This window comes from Xenopus laevis, chromosome 3L (assembly GCF_017654675.1).
Source record: "Xenopus laevis strain J_2021 chromosome 3L, Xenopus_laevis_v10.1, whole genome shotgun sequence".
Taxonomy (NCBI): domain Eukaryota; kingdom Metazoa; phylum Chordata; class Amphibia; order Anura; family Pipidae; genus Xenopus; species Xenopus laevis.
In genome coordinates, this window is record NC_054375.1 from 116,713,750 (window position 1) to 116,732,552 (window position 18,803).

Genomic DNA, 18,803 nt, shown 5'->3' on the forward strand with positions numbered 1-18,803 from the left:
ATGTTCTATTCAATAAAGTGGTGTCCTACTTTGAATGAATATACTCTTTTTTTATTTCATGCTCTATGAAGTTTTAACCTTCTGTTGTGCAGCTCAACAACAAGAGGTCATGAAGGCACTTATTTGTAAGAATAAAAACTATGTGTAAAGCTGTTCACATGCATCATTGTTTATATTATTGCTTATATTGGAAAATGTTTTTTCTAAACTCTGTAGGCTTGTGCACAAATATGGCAGTTGTAAGTTTTTTTTGCAGAAGAGTGGGCAAGACTAAAAGTAATTACTTTTTTGTGTTTGTACATTTTCTGTATTCTTCATGATTTATTTTGTACACAAGCTTGTGAACATGGCGGTTCAGGTTTTCCACGATTTTTGAAATTACAAATGAGAAAATGATTGCTTAGCTTACTGCTTAGATCACTACTCCGTGACCTGGGAAATTACTTCTTCTGGATATGAAAGTTTTCAATGTTATACATCTCAACTTCCATGAAATTGGTTAATGTCATGATATTTTATTTTATACATTGGAGTTTAATTTTTAATTTAGCTATTACTTTAAATAAATATTATTTATGGGCATGTTATTGTGTCCTTTTATCACTCACTATTGTATGTGTTAATGCTAAACTTTGCTTTGCGATAATGAACGATGTAATATTAGCCAGCGAATGATTTTACATTGCGAGTTTCGCTAAACATTTGCAAAAACGACTTGTGATTTAATTACATTTCCCCTTAAATCTTTTCCTGAGCTTTTTGTCCATTTTAGCCCTTTGAAAATATAAGTCTTCCAAAAAAATATAGAGTGTAATGAAACAAATTGGAGAAAGATACAAATCGGTACCCATCATTAAGGGGCACATTTACTATTGGTCGAATATCAAGGGTTAATTAACCCTCGATTTTCGACCGTCAAGGTAAAATCCCCCGACTTCGAGATTCGAAGTCGAAGGATTTTACTTTGACGGTCGAAAATCGAATATCGATATCGAATATTGAGCATTTCCTTCAATCGAGCGATCAAAGGAAAAATTAAATCCTTCGAATCGAACGATTCGAAGGATTTTAATCCATCGATCGAACGATCCATCCGTTCCCCTTTTAACACACCATTACAGAGAATTGTCCCATTAAAAAATTGCAGCTTCTACATCTGACCTTGAATTAATACATCAAATGAAAGAGCTTTATGTCCAGCGTAAAGTCATGCCTGCATTTATAAACCTGGTGTCTGCCCCCGGGCTTCCAATGGCCAACAAAAGGTACATCCTTTATTTGCAACAAATCCATTAACTGAATTAAATTCAAAACCAAGTAAATTGCTTTAATTAACAGAAATTAGATGTCCTACTTACCTGTTGTGTCTATTTATAAGATGTTTGTGGCAGAGTGAATACATTTTTCATGCAACTAGCAAATATTTATTACTGAAACAAAGCATTGTTTACCTTGCCAAACACATTACTCATCAGCACAATAGCTCGTCAGAAATATGGAAACATAATTGAATGGCAGAGAAAAACAAGTTGGACCAACTAATCTGCCCATTAAATACATTTCTGTGTTGTCATGTATGTCTTTACACTAACTATACCAATATCCATATTTTTTTTCTTTTATATCTTTCTTCCATAATTAGGAGAATAGAAAGGAATCACTTTAACTGTAGCTGTGAGATCCGCTGGATTCAACTTGGTCAGGCAAAAAATGAAGCCAACTTGAAAAGGCAACAGCTCTATTGCATGAATACAGAGGGTATTGTCATTCCTCTCCAGGAAATGAACATTTCACAGTGTGGTAAGAATCAATATTACATTTTAGCAATTATCACTTGGCTAGCATTGAAAACTCTGAAACTATACAGCATTTTATGACGATACATAAACTTTTGAAAGCTGAAGCGTGAGCACTGTACTCTGCATTGTTTTGTTCCAGCTCAAGACAAAGAGAGGAATCTGTACTAGTTTTGGGTAGGAGTGTAATGTGCTTTGTGTAAGGCTTTAAGGAGTGTGATGAGCCCCCTTAGCACAATCTATGATTTGAAATATTTATTTTTGCAACTTTAGCCACTCAAACAAATGAAACACGTGCCATGTATTTTTATATGAAAAAAAGAAACCTACTTGCATTTTCCATAATCTGACATTATTAAATATACTAAAAATATCTTGCTGGAAAATGACCATGGGTCATTGTGTCAATCAACAAGTTAACCTGTTGCCTCTGTCCAGGGTTTGACAAGCAGTCGTTTTAATTTGCAGCAGTAATAATAGTAATTTGAGGTAATTTTCCACAGTTTCTAGTGGCAATGACAATCTTAATATATTCTGTCTTTCTTGTCTTCCTATGGATTAGATCCTGTTATCTAGATAAATGGTTCTCATTGCCACTCAGCCTTTAATTCTTCTCTTTGTGACAACAGGCGTTTTAGAATATGCGATAAAAAATAATCAGCTTAGTAAAACTGATCTTTTACTAAGAATGTAGAAGTCAAAGATGATTCTTTATTCTTGGAGTACTTGTTTGTAGCACCGGGAGCTTGAATGTTCGAAAGCCTTTTATTTAGATGGATTCCATGTATCACTTTCAGGATTAGAAACATGGGGACATTACATTGATGATCATATTGTTGGGGTTGATCTTGTCTACTCTAAGTCCTATCAGTGTAAATTCCAAGATTAAAAATAGCAGTTATCAAGAGAGTGCAGTATAATAACTAAATGGACCCCAGAGTGTCAAGCTAGGTGCACGAAACATTTTAAATGATTACATGAATCCATATCTACAAATAATGAGATTTGCAGTGGAATGTTAAACAGTGGTGAGCTGCTGAACTCAGATAAGTTCCCATAAGATGACATATAACAATGTGATGGTAATGTATTTTATATTCCAACTGACATGATGTTTTCTGTTTGTGCAGACCTTCCCCAGATCAGTGTCAGCCATAGCAGTCTGATTGTGCAAGAAGGAGACAATGCAGTACTCACTTGCAATGGTTCTGGTTCTCCACTACCTGATGTGGACTGGATTGTTACAAATCTCCATTCTATTAACACACATCAGGTAAGAGGCTGAATATGCGTACCTGCTGTTTATCTTTTCTCAGCCAGCTGCAGATTGAACACTGAATGCAATCATCTAATTGGTTGTCATGAGTTACTGCCCAGGTGCAAACTTGCCCAGTGTTAATAAATGATTTCCTAAAAGCATGTGGTTTAAGGGTAAGGCCACACTGGGTGGTTTGGGGAGATTTGGTCGCCTGGCGACTAATCGGCTCGAATTTGCGCGACCAATCTCCGCAAAATGCCTTCCCTCACTCTGTGCCGGCTAAAATGAAAAAAACACTGGCGCTAATCACACGCAATATGTGATGGTAATGATTAAATACATTTCTTTAATTGATTATTGCTTAGATAAATACAAGGGTTTACAAGGTCAGGACCTGTTACACACTTTCTACAAAAAAAATATATATATAGATATTCTTTTTTTTTTAAAGCTGAGGTTTAACAAAAAATTAAATGGATTTTTTTTTCAACACCATTTTTGGCAACAGCACAACACGATGAAAGCCTATGTTGTTCAGCTGAGTGAACACTGTAGCATCCTGAATTTTTAATCTCATATCTATATTTTATAGAGGTGGGAGCCTTCTCCAACCCCTTAAGCAAAGTTATCTATGAGAAGGTCATCTTCACACTGTGGCAGCTGTTCCCGGAGGGAGGAATTTGATTTTACAGGAACAGCAGTCTAAGTTTGGAGGCACATTTCACACAAGTCATTTGGCAAAAACCACCAATATTTTTTCTCATTATTCATCTTTAATAGCTCCAGATCAATAAACAATTCATTTAATTTGTGCTTTTGTGTGCATTTTGAATTGCTTTGTACAGATAAAATATACAAAACATTCATTATTATTATATTCAAGATTTAGAGCTGGGGGCTTTACAGTTTTTTTTAATGTACAATACATTGAGAAGTTGCAGTATGCAAGCCAACTTGAGTAACATTCTGTTCTAGATTAATTGTATGAATTTTATGCTATTGTTTAAATGGGGACTTTATTCTTGCAATTATAGAGATAAAAATACAGTTAATGTTGTAAAGGAAATAACTAGGTACAGCAAAAGCATTTGTAGAAGCCAATTTCTTTCCTCTGCTGAAATATCCTTTGATGTCATAATGAAAGTGACTTTTGTTCTTTCAACGCAGATAACTTCACAGTTTTTCTTCCTTCTTTCTTTTCTTGGTTGCTTTGTTTCATTTTTAACTTTTTATTTTACATATTTCTCTTAATTCCTCACGGACCTCGATTATGGCATTTGCAGAGTAATGTGAACTGGACCAACGTGCATTCCATTAACCTGACGCTAGTGAATGTCGCACATGAAGATAATGGCTTCATATTGACCTGTATTGCAGAGAATGTGGTGGGAATGACAAATGCAAGTGTGCTCCTCACTGTGTATTGTAAGTTGGATGTAAAACAATGACCAGGATAAGATTTACAGTTACAGTATAGTAACATCAAGTAAGACATGTCCTTTATGGCAATGCAGATTCTGCATATTAAGAAATGGATTAATTAGAAAGCTCTTGTACTGTATGACCTTAATGTTCTCTGGTATCTTGCTTTTTCTGCGCATCTACGGTATATAAGTTGGCCACAAAGCTTGGTGTGAATTTTAGATACAATGATTTTATATTTTTAATCATCCAAGCTACCACCAAATTTTAACCATACTTATTAGCATAAGTACATAGTAGCCACACCAAATCGGTTACAGTTACTGTATGGTGTCAACTAAGTTTTCAGAAACACTGATACCAAAGAAATAGAGTATCTTGCATCAATCCCTTAAAGGCATACTGCCCGTCTTGAATATGCTGCCAATGACTGTAGAAAGGAGAGCACTCAACCAAGCAGAATACAGCTAAAGTGAGTTTTATTTCAGACTGACCGTCACAACATGTTTCTGGCCCAGAGTGATGCCCTTTCTCAAGTGTACGCTTGTTTGATTGGTTTGCTTTCTACAGTCATTAGAAACACTGACACATCAGCTTTGAGTTGGTTGGACATGCATCACATTTTCTGCACAAGTTAAGTGACATTGGTTGTGGCCTCTCGACATATCAATGCCATGAATACAAATACAAGTTTTGGAAGAAGACATCAAGAAGACATTAATGCTGATAGTTTGCAAGGCTTACAGATATGCTTCAAATCAGTCAAGTGAGATGAGCTGGGACATTAAGGGACATATACATGCAATTATCAATGCCACAATGAAAAATGGGTCAAATAATATTAGCTATACACATAAACAAGCATGACAAGCACACTAAAGGCTTCTTGTAGCACAAATTATGCAACAATGCTAAACAAATCTCTAGCCACAATCAGAAACTCATATGATTAGAAAGTGGAATCCATTTGGCCAGCAGAACCAGTCATTGAAGTACTCCATTAACATAATCACATATAAGGATGAGGTAGGGCAACTCTGAAATGGATTTTATTTTAGGGCACGACTAATAAGGTAATACTTAAGGCACAAGCATCATGCAACAACAAGGCTAAAGAGGAATCTAAGCAGCAGAAAAGACATATAGATAAAATAATATAATATAAAAATATAATAATAAAAATATAATAATAATATATAATAATAATAATAATAATAATAATAATAATAATATACTTTGTGTCTGCTTCTCAGTTCTTCTCTGAGTTTGTTCTGCTGTATTATTTAATTTAGTTTATCACTTTAGTGCAAGTTTAATTTATTCTGTTGAAGTTAGACTATATAAAGGCACTCCTAAAACCAAACTTGAGACAGGATAGAGTGACAGGGGCGTAATGGGGGGAGCTGGGATAAGCTTTGTGTAAAGGGATGTTGCATTCTCTTTGTACTTTAACAATGCAAGTTTTCTATGTTTCATTTTTCTAGTTCCACCCCGGATTTTAAGTTTGAAAGAACCAGTATCACGGCTTGAGCATTGTATTGAATTTATGGTGCTTGGGAATCCTCCACCAATTTTAACTTGGTTCCATAATGGAAAAACTCTTAGGGAGGTGGATTTCATTCGTACTGAGTTTTACAGACAGGACAATGTTACAGAAGGCTGTCTTCTCTTTAATAAGCCAACACACTATTACAATGGAAATTATACGCTTGTGGCTACTAATAAGCTTGGAGTTGCCAAGCAAACAGTTTATGCCCATTTTCTGGGGCAACCATTCCCAGGTAAGTTTATAAATACACATACACATGTTTAAAGGCTGGGGTACTACAACTTGACAATTAGAAAAACACATACAAAGCAATAGTGCATGATATATACATTGAAGGCTTGCATAGCTACAGTATATGTTGCCAATGACAAGACTATATAAAGAAGAACAGAGGGTTGATTGTCAATTTCTTTCTAATATCTGTAAGGATGCACACCCAAAGGTCAGTCTTTGGCACATTCAGTATCATTTAATACTTAAGACTTGTTTTACAACTGTTTAACACTCCTAAGCAATCTATTAAAGGGATTGTCTTTTTGTAGCAAACAGTAGCTTGACCTGTCATCCCCAAGATCTTGAAATTTAAGAATTTAATCAAAGACTGAGTTTGCACTACAAATCTAAGCATTTCAGCTTTGGTATATAGAATAGAATCTCCCCCCCCCCCCAGAATATCAAACTGCATTTTTTTCTAACGGCAGTCTGGAGCCTAAAGCGTCAGTCTATGTCTCACAGAATATAATCTAGAACATCAGTCTTTGTACCATACATAATAAAATAATATCTCACAAAATATCAATCAATGTGAAATATGAAATGGAGCAATATACATTGCACAACAGTGCATCAAGCTTCAAAATAAATTCCATTAGAAACGGTGCTATATATAGGCAACATTTATTCAGCTTTCAGAAAATGATTTTCTGACACCAGATTTTAAATATATTTTTTTCTTCAAAGGCAGGGTAATGGTTTAGCACAGAAAGGTTACACATCTTTAGTTATTAGGAACTACACAAGTGCTCTAAGCACTTCATTTATAACAGTTTACAGTACCTTCACCTTTCTCACAGGAGAAAGGTTCAGTAAACATTGGTTAGTGGATATACACATTTCTGGGATTCAGATTAAATTCCTTAGTTTTTTTTTTATTATGGTTCAGCCCCTCTGAGTCATGTATTAACAACAGACCAGCCAGGTGTTTACTGATCATGTACTGTATAAGGGTGGTAAAGAATGGTACAGTGTAAGACATTACCTGGTTGTATTCTTTTAAATAGCTAACTCAATAAGGTTACTGATAAATGATCAAATAATTGGCCAGATTCAATTTTAGAATACTGTATTTCTTAATTCAATTCTGAAATTCCCCGTAGACTTCTATTGAGTTTTCAAGAGATTTTTCTCATTAAATTGAATCTGGGCCAATGTGTGTATGGCTTATAAAATTATTCACTTACAGTTAGGCATTTTTGACATTTTGATTTATTCTTATTGTTCCAGGTTGATGGAAATGTAACCAAATATGTAAACAATTAAATAGAAAATGACAGTATTATCCAAAATCTAGAAAATTCCAAAATAGGCTCATTCCTATTCAAACAAGCAATTCCTGATTTTTAGAGGGTTTGTTTATTCTTTAGGTTATAATAGACATTGACCTTGTATTTAATAACTAAACTGTATAAATCGGTGTTCATGACAAACCAATTCCACCTATTTATGTTTAGATGTTTGTAGTAGCCATAAAGCATGGTAATCTAAAATATGGAAACACCTCTTACTGGAAACCCCCGGGTCATGAGCATTCTGGATGATAGATCTCATATCTGTATTAGTTACAGGTCAAGATGCCAAAATATACAATATAATACATACAACCGAAGGCTGAGTGCTTATACAGGTCATGAAAATCAGAGTTGACTTGAACAGGGGGTCATTATTTATTATAATACACAAGTACCCATGAGTCATGTGACATCAATTACATCTCTAAATGCCAATTATAACTGATAACATCACTACGCACCATTTAAAAAGACATAATGTGCAAGATATTAATTGACTCTTGTGTATTTTGTATATAGATGAAGATGTCCTTAGAACCATTTATTTTTCATTGATTAAACTAATGTATATCCTTATGTTTTACTGCCTAATTAACAGCTACTTCATGCAAAATATTTACACTTTTGTCTTCACTTTTTTTTTTTTTTGCAGAGACTGATTACTACTTTTCTGGTAAGCTTACACCCTTTCCTTTTCCTAGGCGAAATCGGTTACATTATACATAAAACCGAGAATAAGACTGAAAGGCCTGTACTCTTAATGCCACATGGCTAATAGATCATGTTGACAGGAAAGCCAAAGGGGATATGACACAGAAATCACACTACTCACCAACATATGCATTCCACTAAGGACTGTTTTATTTATTAGTAACCTTCTTCTGTGTTAATGAAATGCATGTCTCTTAGGTCATTGCAACTTCACAGAAAAATAATTAATAAAATATGATCTTGCCTTAATAAGTAACAATGCGTCCATGTAAGAATATTTCTGAATAGTAGTAGGATGACTTCAAACCTCTAAGGACTTTTTTTAATACACAATAAGACACGTCCCCAGGTAGAGAAGTACAGTTGTACTGCTGGTATCCAATTATCTGAACTGTGAGATAAAAATAGCAAGTGCCTTTTTAAGAAAGATATGTGTAAGGAACATAATAATGTATTGCTCATGGAGTTATTTTTGTTTCAGTAGCAGATTTTGGAAGTCCCACGCCTCCTATCAGTGTGACTCATAAGCCAGAAGAGGACACTTTTGGTGTAAGTTACATTTTGATGGCTACAAAAAACAGTTTCTCATCTCAGCTCCACCTTTTTGATACAATGTTCTCAGATCAACACATTTTCCTAGAACAATATAGAATACAACAAGTTTTGGGCACCATCTTTTTACTTAGAGGGGCTAGCATTTATTTTTCCATCTATAAATCTTTTTCTTCAAATAATCAACAGAGCAATCAGCATTGCTGAGTGACACTCAGGGACCAATTTATTGATGTATTTTTTTTTTGTTTCTCCAAATCAAACTTTTTAGTTCTAAAAATCATGTATTAGAAAAATTATTCTAAACTACTAAAAAGTTTTATTTATTCAGTGTAAAAATATTTTAATTTGAAAACCTTCTCCATCTAAAATCTGATGAGGTCATGTAGAAGTCAATGGGAGCTGTCCTTTTCCATTGTAAAATCTTTATTTGCTTTGAGCTTTTAAAGGTTTTACTTTTTTAAAAGAAATTGAAATAGCATGAGTATTCTTTTTCAGATTTGTTCTTTGTTTTTACTCAGTCTTAATTTCTATATTTGGATCCTTTAATAAATAAATATACATTCATGTTTTTTTTTATATGTGAGTTTAGTTGAGGTTGAAAAAACCTCTAAAACTGCACAAATTCAAGTTTTGATAAGTAGGCCCTCGGATGCTTGTCAGTAGAGTGCATTGTTCTGTTAAGACTGCAAATAAAGAGAACAAATACCATGCAGCCACATAGAAATAAGTGTGCCAATTACATTCAAGTTTTTTTGACTATAAAAATTGATTTTTTTGTGAAAAAAACCCCCCACATTTTTTAAGTATTTACTATACCCCGAGAATAGAAAAAAGTCAGAATCCAAAAAATCCGGCATCTCAGACCTTCCGAGGTTGTATATACAGTAAGTCAAAGGGAGAAGTCCTGAAGATATTCTGATCTGTGTTGGGTTTCGTGCAAAAATCTTTGGATTATTGCACGAAACCCAACACAGATCAGAATATCTTCAGGACTTCTCCCTTTGACTTACTGTATATACAACCTCGGAAGGTCTGAGATGCCGGATTTTTTGGTTTTGGGCAAAAATCCGAAAAAAATCTACGTTTTCAGGTGGAAAATCTGGAAAATTCGTACGATTTGATTGATCACTATCGAGTTTTTTTCTTACAGGAAATTGTCGGGAAAATATATTGATGTATAAAGGGAAATAGCTCAAGCTGATTTGGTAAGAGTAGATTTCAGAAAATAATGAGATATTTTTGGATTTTGATGAATAACCCCCTTGGGTATACAGTAGTACCCCCATTTAATGGTTTTTCAGGGGACCAGGAAAAGATTGTTTAAAATCCAGGAAAATTTAAAATCAGGGAAATGAGTTAAAGTAACTTATTCTTAAAGTGCTTAAAGGATATAAGCACAGGAGTCTGTTTTACTTGAAATACATTATTATTTGTGTTAATGACAAGCCTTGCAGCATTAATGTTACACTATGGGGGGGCAAAATGTGAATGTGGTTATTATTTTAAACTTTTTAATTTCACTCATCAGTAACAACTAAATAAGATTCATAGAGAACAAACTGCCATCTTTGGTGTAAAATGTTGAAAAACGTGAGGTTTCACTGTAAATTCCTTGGGATATCTGTAAAACAGAGAAGTACAAAGATAGCTACAGAGCTGCACCTGGAAACAGTGACTCTCCCCAAGAGAAATTTTGAGAGACAGAATGCATTAATAACCAGCAGCGCTCTAATGATGCCAGGTTTAAGTGCTTATTAAAGTGGTGTATACATAATATTAGTATTTTCTAAAGCAGCCAATTAAATGAAATGAAAGCCATTAATTGAAAAAAGACGGGCATTTTCAAAGTAAAAAAACTGGATGTAAAACACCATGTACCATGTTTTGTTTTACCCACAATTCAGCATCCCCCCCCCAGAATTACAAGGTGGACTAACATCTGTGAACTACACTGTAAATACCGTGTGACAAAACTTGCTGGTGGTTCAAAAATGCAGGTGCAAGTTAGCAGCATTCTTGGACAAATTTGATTGCGCATTTTTCTTACCGTATTTGTGTGCGGATAATGTAAATTATGGTGTGCAGTGTGACTAACAGCATTAGCATCCAAATTCACTGGAGGACGTCCGTTGCATATGTAATACAGCCGGGGGTTTCAATAGTTACGTTAATTCCAGGACTCACTTGCACCCATAGGACCTTGCATAGATCAGAAAGAATGTTGCACTGGCACTAGACACAAAATGCTAAAGAGTGTGTATAAGTGTAAGACCATTTGTGAAGAGCATCAGAGGACACACATTTTGCATTGATATCACAGTTGTGCTTGCATTTAGTGATGGGCGAATTTATTCGCCAGGCGCGAATTCGCGGCGAATTTGCGCGTTTCGCCGCCAGCGAATAAATTCGCGAATCGTCCGCGAAAATTCGCGTCAAAAAATTCGCCGGCGTCAAAATTTTTTTTCCGAAAAACGGACGCCGGCGCCAAAAACGGGCGCCGGCGCCAAAAACGGGCACCGGCGTCGAAAAAACGGGCGCCGGCGTAAAAAACGAGACGCCGGCGCCATTTCACGAATTTTTCGCTGTTTCGCGAAATTCGCGAATTTATCGGCGAAGCGAAACGGCGCAAATTCGCCCATCACTACTTGCATTTATATTATACAGGAAGCAGAGAGTGGCTGTTCCAGAGAGTCAATTTTGCCTATGTTATATTTGATTCCATTTCATCTATTAAATGTATATACCATTTCCTATACATATTTAATAGAGATGCAAGGCTTTCTTGTAAATCATATAAAGCACAAAGAGGAATACTCTCATGTGTAAAATCATCACTTTGTGGTTGCCTTCCTATATACATTATTGGGCTATGATAAGTAGTGGTTTTTTCTACAATAGTAAATGTATATTTTTATATTTCTGCAGGTATCTATAGCCGTTGGATTAGCAGCATTTGCATGTGTCCTGTTGGTGGTTCTCTTCATTGTAATTAATAAGTATGGACGTCGGTCAAAATTTGGAATGAAAGGTAGGACTGATAAGTGTTGGCAGCTAAATGTAATGGTTTAAATACTTTCAAATTTACTGTAAATTATTTGGATGCACGTTAAATATATATATTATCACTCTTTTAATGAAGTGCTGTATATTGTACTAACCATTTAGTATATTAATGTAAACATATCAAATGGCCAATTCACTTTCACAAAACTTGTTCAAAAGCACCAGCCAAATAATGACTCATTTAAAGGAAAAGGAAAGCTCCAAGACATTTTATTGCCAACAGATTAGCCACAATAGTGCAAGATAGAACGCTATATTTATTCTACAAAACGCTTTACCATACCTGAGTAAACAGCTCTAGACACTGTCTCTGTTTGTTTAGGATAGAAGCTGCCATATAAGTTTGGTGTGACATCACTTCCAGCCTGAGTCTCCCCCTGTTTACATACAGCTCTGTACTCAGATTACAGCTGGGATGGGAGGAGGGAGGGGGAGAGGAGCAAACTGAGCATGCTCAAGCCCTGCCCTGGAGGTTTATGCTGAAAACAGGAAGTCTGATACAGAAGTCCATGTGTATACATTAAAAGGAAAGAAATGCTGTGTTTCTTTTGACAGAGGACACAGAGCAGCATTACTTTGAGGGTTTACTGGTGTATTTATATAGACCTTTCTGATAAAGCTAACTTAATTTTAGCTTTTCCTTCTCCTTTAAATTGTGAAAAAACACATTAGTTTGAAATTTACTTCTCTAGCCCCAAGTTCTATGAATGAATTTGTTTTATATGCCCTTATTTATTTAAAACCCCTGGATGCAAGGGGGCACAACTTCACATGCCTTAATGGTCATTCACAAGGCACTTGTTTCTGGGGCATAACTGCCCTCTGCACCTCATGCTTGATTAAAATTCAGTGTGAAGTGCAGAGTATCTGCCAAATATAGGCAGCACTTTATTAATGGGGGGGAAGCACAGATCCTGTGCTCCATAGCTGAGTGCAAAGACCTGAACCTGGAGGTGCTCATCATGGGGACAGAGAACAAAATACAAAAAAAACGAAAAAAACATTGTTGCTTTTTCTTGCAGTTTTTGCACTTAGCCCCGTCCATTCCTGATAATAATCAATATTTTCTCCCATTCCCAACTCTCAAACTGTTGCATTTTTTGTTTACATTTTTTCAGCAGCTGCAGCAGCTCCACTTAATATTAAGCAATTGTTACTGATACATTGGTTGTTGGCACTACTCGAATGGTCTAAGAAATGCATCAACTTGTAATAGTTTAGAGGGTTGGCAGATCTACCCTACAAAGAGAATTTTTTTACAATTTAAATTTTAAAAAACGGTAAAGAAATTAGAAAATAAATCACAATTTTAAAAAGTTGTTTTGGGTGTACTATTTTAAAATGCTACTTTTGTGGAAATGGACTGACCCTCTAAATAAACATTTTGAAAAAGCTTGGACAAAGGTTGGCTTATCTATGCAATAGCCCAGTTGTCTGTAAACAGAGCAACAAACAAAGGATTTCTTATCTGTATTTTCCTTCCATAGAGTCATTAAGGTAGCCACAAGAAGCCTATAGATGCAATTTGCTCTAAGGTATTGAAGTTTATCTAGAAGGAAGTGATAATAATCCTGAAAGTGCAAAATGTTTTCTCTGAAAGACATTAATATTTATAAATCATGAATCAATGAACTGCATACAAGTAACTGCAATGAGATATAGAGGAGTAATCAGTGGAAAACATTAAAAGTGACGCAACATAAATATGTACCTTGATTCACCAATAAAACACATTTTTATTATATACCAAGAAGTTTGCAGAATTTAACTTATTTCAACAGAAATAATTTGTGTCTCTTTATCCTCTTTTCTGAATCATTATGCATTCGTTGAATAGTATTACTTTTACCTATACAGAAGGGATTAAGAAGTAAATATTGATTTACTAATACAAATCTTTTATTTTCTAGTGGTAAAAAGAGTGAAAGTCATATTGTGTCTAGAAGGAAAATCCATATCAGGGTGCAGGGCATTACAAAGGGGATTGAATAGCCTATTATAAATGGAAAATGACTAGTTCCCTTTATGGACAGAAAAGTCAGCAATGATGTTCTAAAATGACAATAGATGTTTTCTCATGCAAGAGGGAATAACCTTCCAAAGAATATATACTGATCTTAACATACCAAGTAATACTTATTTTCCAATAAACTGTACATGTTTTGGTTATCACATGAATAATTATCAAATTCTGGTGCTGTCTCTCCTGATTTAAGACACCAGCATCACAAATTAGGCATTTATTGACATTTGATCTATAAGATGTCACAACTATATGGAACTGTTCAAGTGCATTCTCATGTAAGGATATGATAAAAGAAAAAATAGATGTATTGTTATACAAGTATGGGACCTGTTATCCAGAATGCTTGGGTCCTGGGGATTTCTGGATAATGATCTTTCTATTATATGGATCTTCATATCTTAAATCTACTAGAAAATTAGATAAACATGAAATAAACCCAATAGGCTGGTTTTGCTTCCAATAAGAATTAGTTATATCTTAGTTTGGATCAATTACAAGGTACTGTATTGTATTACAGAGAAAAAGGGAAAATAAATAAACAATTGTATTATTTGGAGTCTATAGGAGATGACCTTTTCATAATTCAGAGCTTTTTGGATAAGGGGTTTTCAGATAATGGATCCCATACTTGTATACAGTGTTTGTGTATGTATGTGTATTTCAGTGGGTTTTTTTTTATTTGTGCTTTAAGGGGCAGAATACACCAATAAAAAGGAAGTATGTTCTTCATACATTCTTAGCATTAAAGATGAGATGAGCTAATAAGTTCTGTATTGTAAATCTCTATTCGCTCTAATTGCTAATTGCAGATTCTTACCAGAGGTTTCACTAGGAAGGAGAATTTGATTAATGGGGTTATCCATTATATGTGTTAGCATTGTTTCAGTAAATAAGTATATTGACAATAGTGGCTTGTTAACAAAAATCACTTGCTTCCTTCAATTTTTCTCTTGAAGTTATGCAACTTTTTGTCCTACAATGTCTCAGTGAAAGAGTTTGTTGCCACCACCCGATGCCACTACTTATGTGTGGGGATTGACTGCACAGAACAGATAGGAGTATCTTTAATACTGTGCATGGCCAATTCCTTTATTTCTTTTTTGCATAGTCTTAATAGTATTGCCAGAAAATACAATTCAGTCAATAAGGAGAAGCTACTCGCTCTGCCCTGAGCCTTCACAAGGGAAACTTTTGGTTAAGTCCCTATTGTCAAAATACTTATTTTGGCAATAGAAACTTTTTGAAGACATGTCAACGAAAAAGTAGACACCCCCTTTAAATACCTTCTCATCCATAATTGTTTTGAAGACAGGTGTAAATTGTAAACTAGCAACACCTTTGTGACGATTTACCTAATAAGAACTATAAAGAATTGAGTTGGCTTCTAGAGGAGATCTTCCCTGTAGAACATTGGTTATATATCTTTCTGTTGTTCAGTGAATTTTCTTGACTTGGCGTAATGCCACATTCATTGACTTTGTTTCCACTCTTCCTGCTTAACACTTCTTGTTGATATTGAATAACAGATGCAAGACTTCCTTTACAGTCCCTGTGTAAATTAGCACTGAGGAACTCAGTAGAGAAAAATGTGAGTTGACAGGACTCACTGTTTATTAGAATAAACTGAGTGACTAATACGCTCTCCCTACATCGGGGTCATGTTGCACTTGCAGGGAAAAAAAGTGTGTTGAATATACAGTTTGGCTTAAGAAACTGCTTGACAGTTACATGCAAGAACATAATACCATTTGAAAATAAAAAAGAAATCTTTGAGAATTAAACTTTCCACTTAGAATTTAGTATACTTGCTAAGACATTTACTGTACTTCACATTTCTATTGCTCACAGCAATTTTTTAGACGTCTTTTTAAATAACAACTTTCCCAGTAAGGTGTTTTATTACATAAACTACGTACTGATGCAACCTATGAAACCTTACAATATATATATGCATTAAGTAACGTTAATTTGAATAAAGGAAAAGCTGACAACAATGCATATTGATTTTTGGTGCAACTACATCCAATGTGCTACAAAGTGCAAGCGGAACTGTGTCAGTTTTAGGGGCACATTTACTTAGCTCGAGTGAAGGATTAGAATGAAAAAAACTTCGAATTTCGAAGGTTTTTTTTGGCTACTTCGACCATCGAATTGGCTACTTCGACCTTTGACTACGACTTTGACTTCGAATCGAACGATTCAAACTAAAAATCGTTTGACTATTCGACCATTCGATTGTCGAAGTACTGTCTCTTTAAAAAAAACTTTGACTAGCTACTTAGCCACTTAAAACCTACCGAGCACCAATGTTACCCTATAGGGACCTTCCCCATAAGCTTTCTAAGCAATTTCCGATCGAAGGAAAATCATTCATTCGATGGGTTAAAATCCTTTGAATTGTTCGGTTCGAAGGATTTAATCGTTCGATCAAAGTAAATGCTGTAAATTGCGGTAAATTACTTTGATGGTCCAATAACCCTCGATATTCGACCCTTAGTAAATGTGCCCCTTAATGTATCACCAGTAATTGCAATGACACTGAAATTCTGGGATACATTGTGGTTAAAGACATGAAGAATGCTTCCAAGAAGTGCTCACTTCTCTAATAAGTTACAGAGGAGCTCCATGACCATATAAAGGCACAAGCCTAAAAGCTTGTCATGGTCATGGAACTCCAAGGTGACTTCTAATATCCTCAAATTTTACTGGGGTGCATTATTTGTAATAGCACACGTTTTAGTTGGTTATGTTACAAATTACATCACTAGACACTGGTTTTATCTGATGACACCACTAAGCACCATTTATAAGAAAGAATATAATTTACAGGTATGGGATCCGTTATCCAGAAACCCATTATAGACTGTTTGCTGTTAGAAATATATTGGATGGATCTGCTAGTGTGCTTGGGCTCCTTAATATTTCAATATTAACGGGCCCATTTATTAAACTTTAATCTTTTCTGGTCAAGGTTTTAGGGGAAAAACTCGACTTTTTAGTGGAAACAAAAAAAAACCCTCAAATGTATCTTACCCCAAAGCTGCTACAAATCAGAATCTGAAACTACGCCATTTCAAACCTGTCAATGTCATATAGAAGTCAATGGCAGATGTCCCTGAAGTTGTGTCTTGATATTGTGATTTGCGCTGCTGGATAATCCAAAAAAATTTTGGGGTTTTGGCCAATAATCCGAAAAAGTCAAGTTTTAGAAACGTCAATTGTACAATTCGACTTTGGCATCTCATTTTGTCTCTCCAATTTTTTTTGAGAAAAATTATTGATAAATTAGTTAATATCATAGATGGAAGTTTGGTCATGTTTGTTTGCCAAAAAAAATTTGAGTATTAGTAAATGTGTTCCTAAGTCAATATATTGATTAAAATGTCAGGGAAAGGGAATCTGGTGGCTGACATCATATTAGCTGTGCATGGAGAAGATCTGTTTTTTATTTTGGTATTTTTTAAATTATTTCTCAAGGTAGAACAAAAAAGCAAAGGCAATATATTAAGTAAGTTTCAGGAAATCTTTTAAGAACTCAATGTCAATTCATTTGAAATTCATTATAAAACCCCTGATCAAAGGACATTCATTTGATATTCATGTGGATGTCAAATGTTTTTTCCAAAGTTTCTCCATTGTAATTTACCATTAAATAATTGGTTATTACATTTTTTATAGACAGATTGTAACTGTTTTTTGAATAGAATTATAGCACAATTATAATACTTGCAATACTTCAAGAGGGCTGCAGTTGTGGTGCTCTATCTTGAAACCTTGCTGCATCAATCGGTTCCAATATTCCATGTAAAATCAGAAGTAAGATGGTACACACTCCAGCAAATGTGATAATTCTTTAGTGATTTATTGAGTTCTCCACACAACATTTTGGAGGTACAGCCTCCTTTATCAAGTGCTTTCATACATGTAATTCCAAACACAGCTATAAAAAGGTGCAGAGGTGGAATACTCCTCCCCTCTAATTAAATGACATCACTAGGTGCATTTAAGCATTAGTCTATATGCAAAGTGATACATATTATTATATGCAAAGTGATACATTGTATATTAACATTATATCATGACGTTATATCATTATATTAAAATACCTGTATAGTGACAACATGTGCATAAAAGTGTCCACAAGTGACTTTACTGAAGAATATGTCCATAAGCCATGATTTTTCTTGTGACTGTGAAAATAAACACAATATGAATAAACTGAAATTTCCCAATTTGGGGTCATTGCACATCACTATGACTTACAATTACATAAAGAAGGCACATCACTACTTCAAAAATAAAAGGAAAAATGTAGGTCCTCATTTAATCCCATTGGGGCCATGGTGTTCAATTTTTCTATCCACATAATTTCTTTCTGCAGTAATATGCGATTATAACCCCCCCCCCCTCTTGGAGGTACATTCACCACTTGTAAGACCAGCCATCTCAACTGGTTACTGTTATGTAAAACGAAAAAAATATCCAAGTTCTGTAGCTCACGCCCCTCTGCCGGTTAAAGGATCCGTTCTCCTTCGGATATGCAATAGGAAATGTGTGTAGAAAAACCAGCGCTAAAAGCTCGGGGAGAAGAAGAAATAGTAATATAGTGTAGTATTTCCTTATTAGGTAGGTGGCACCCCTGTGTATGTTAAGGATAAAAAAGTGTCTCTCCACCTGTGCGGTTCAATCACCCCGCAACCATTCACCAGCAATATAAATATTTCACCGTCTGTGTCTGACATACGAATATACTCACAGACGTTTTAAATATTTGCTCGCATTAAAGATGTTTGTTGTTGTTGTTCCGTTCGTTTGGCATCTAAGGACATATGCTTGACATCGTGTAAAACAATTT

General features: G+C 34.9%; 1 protein-coding gene across 5 annotated transcripts in view; it reads left to right on the top strand.

Annotated features, from left to right (window-relative positions):
- Positions 1–18,803, top strand: part of LOC108711464 (NT-3 growth factor receptor) — a 364,980-nt gene that overhangs the window by 178,697 nt on the left and 167,480 nt on the right. For 4 of the 5 annotated variants that reach the window (XM_018253223.2, XM_041586853.1, XM_018253222.2 and 1 more), the window contains exons 6-12: positions 1,643–1,800; positions 2,927–3,069; positions 4,338–4,479; positions 5,961–6,257; positions 8,246–8,266; positions 8,786–8,853; positions 11,785–11,887. In XM_018253223.2, the coding sequence (XP_018108712.1) occupies positions 1,643–1,800; positions 2,927–3,069; positions 4,338–4,479; positions 5,961–6,257; positions 8,246–8,266; positions 8,786–8,853; positions 11,785–11,887 (932 nt within the window). The remainder of the gene's footprint in view (positions 1–1,642; positions 1,801–2,926; positions 3,070–4,337; positions 4,480–5,960; positions 6,258–8,245; positions 8,267–8,785; positions 8,854–11,784; positions 11,888–18,803) is intronic. The other variant, XM_041586854.1, reaches the window with a different exon arrangement.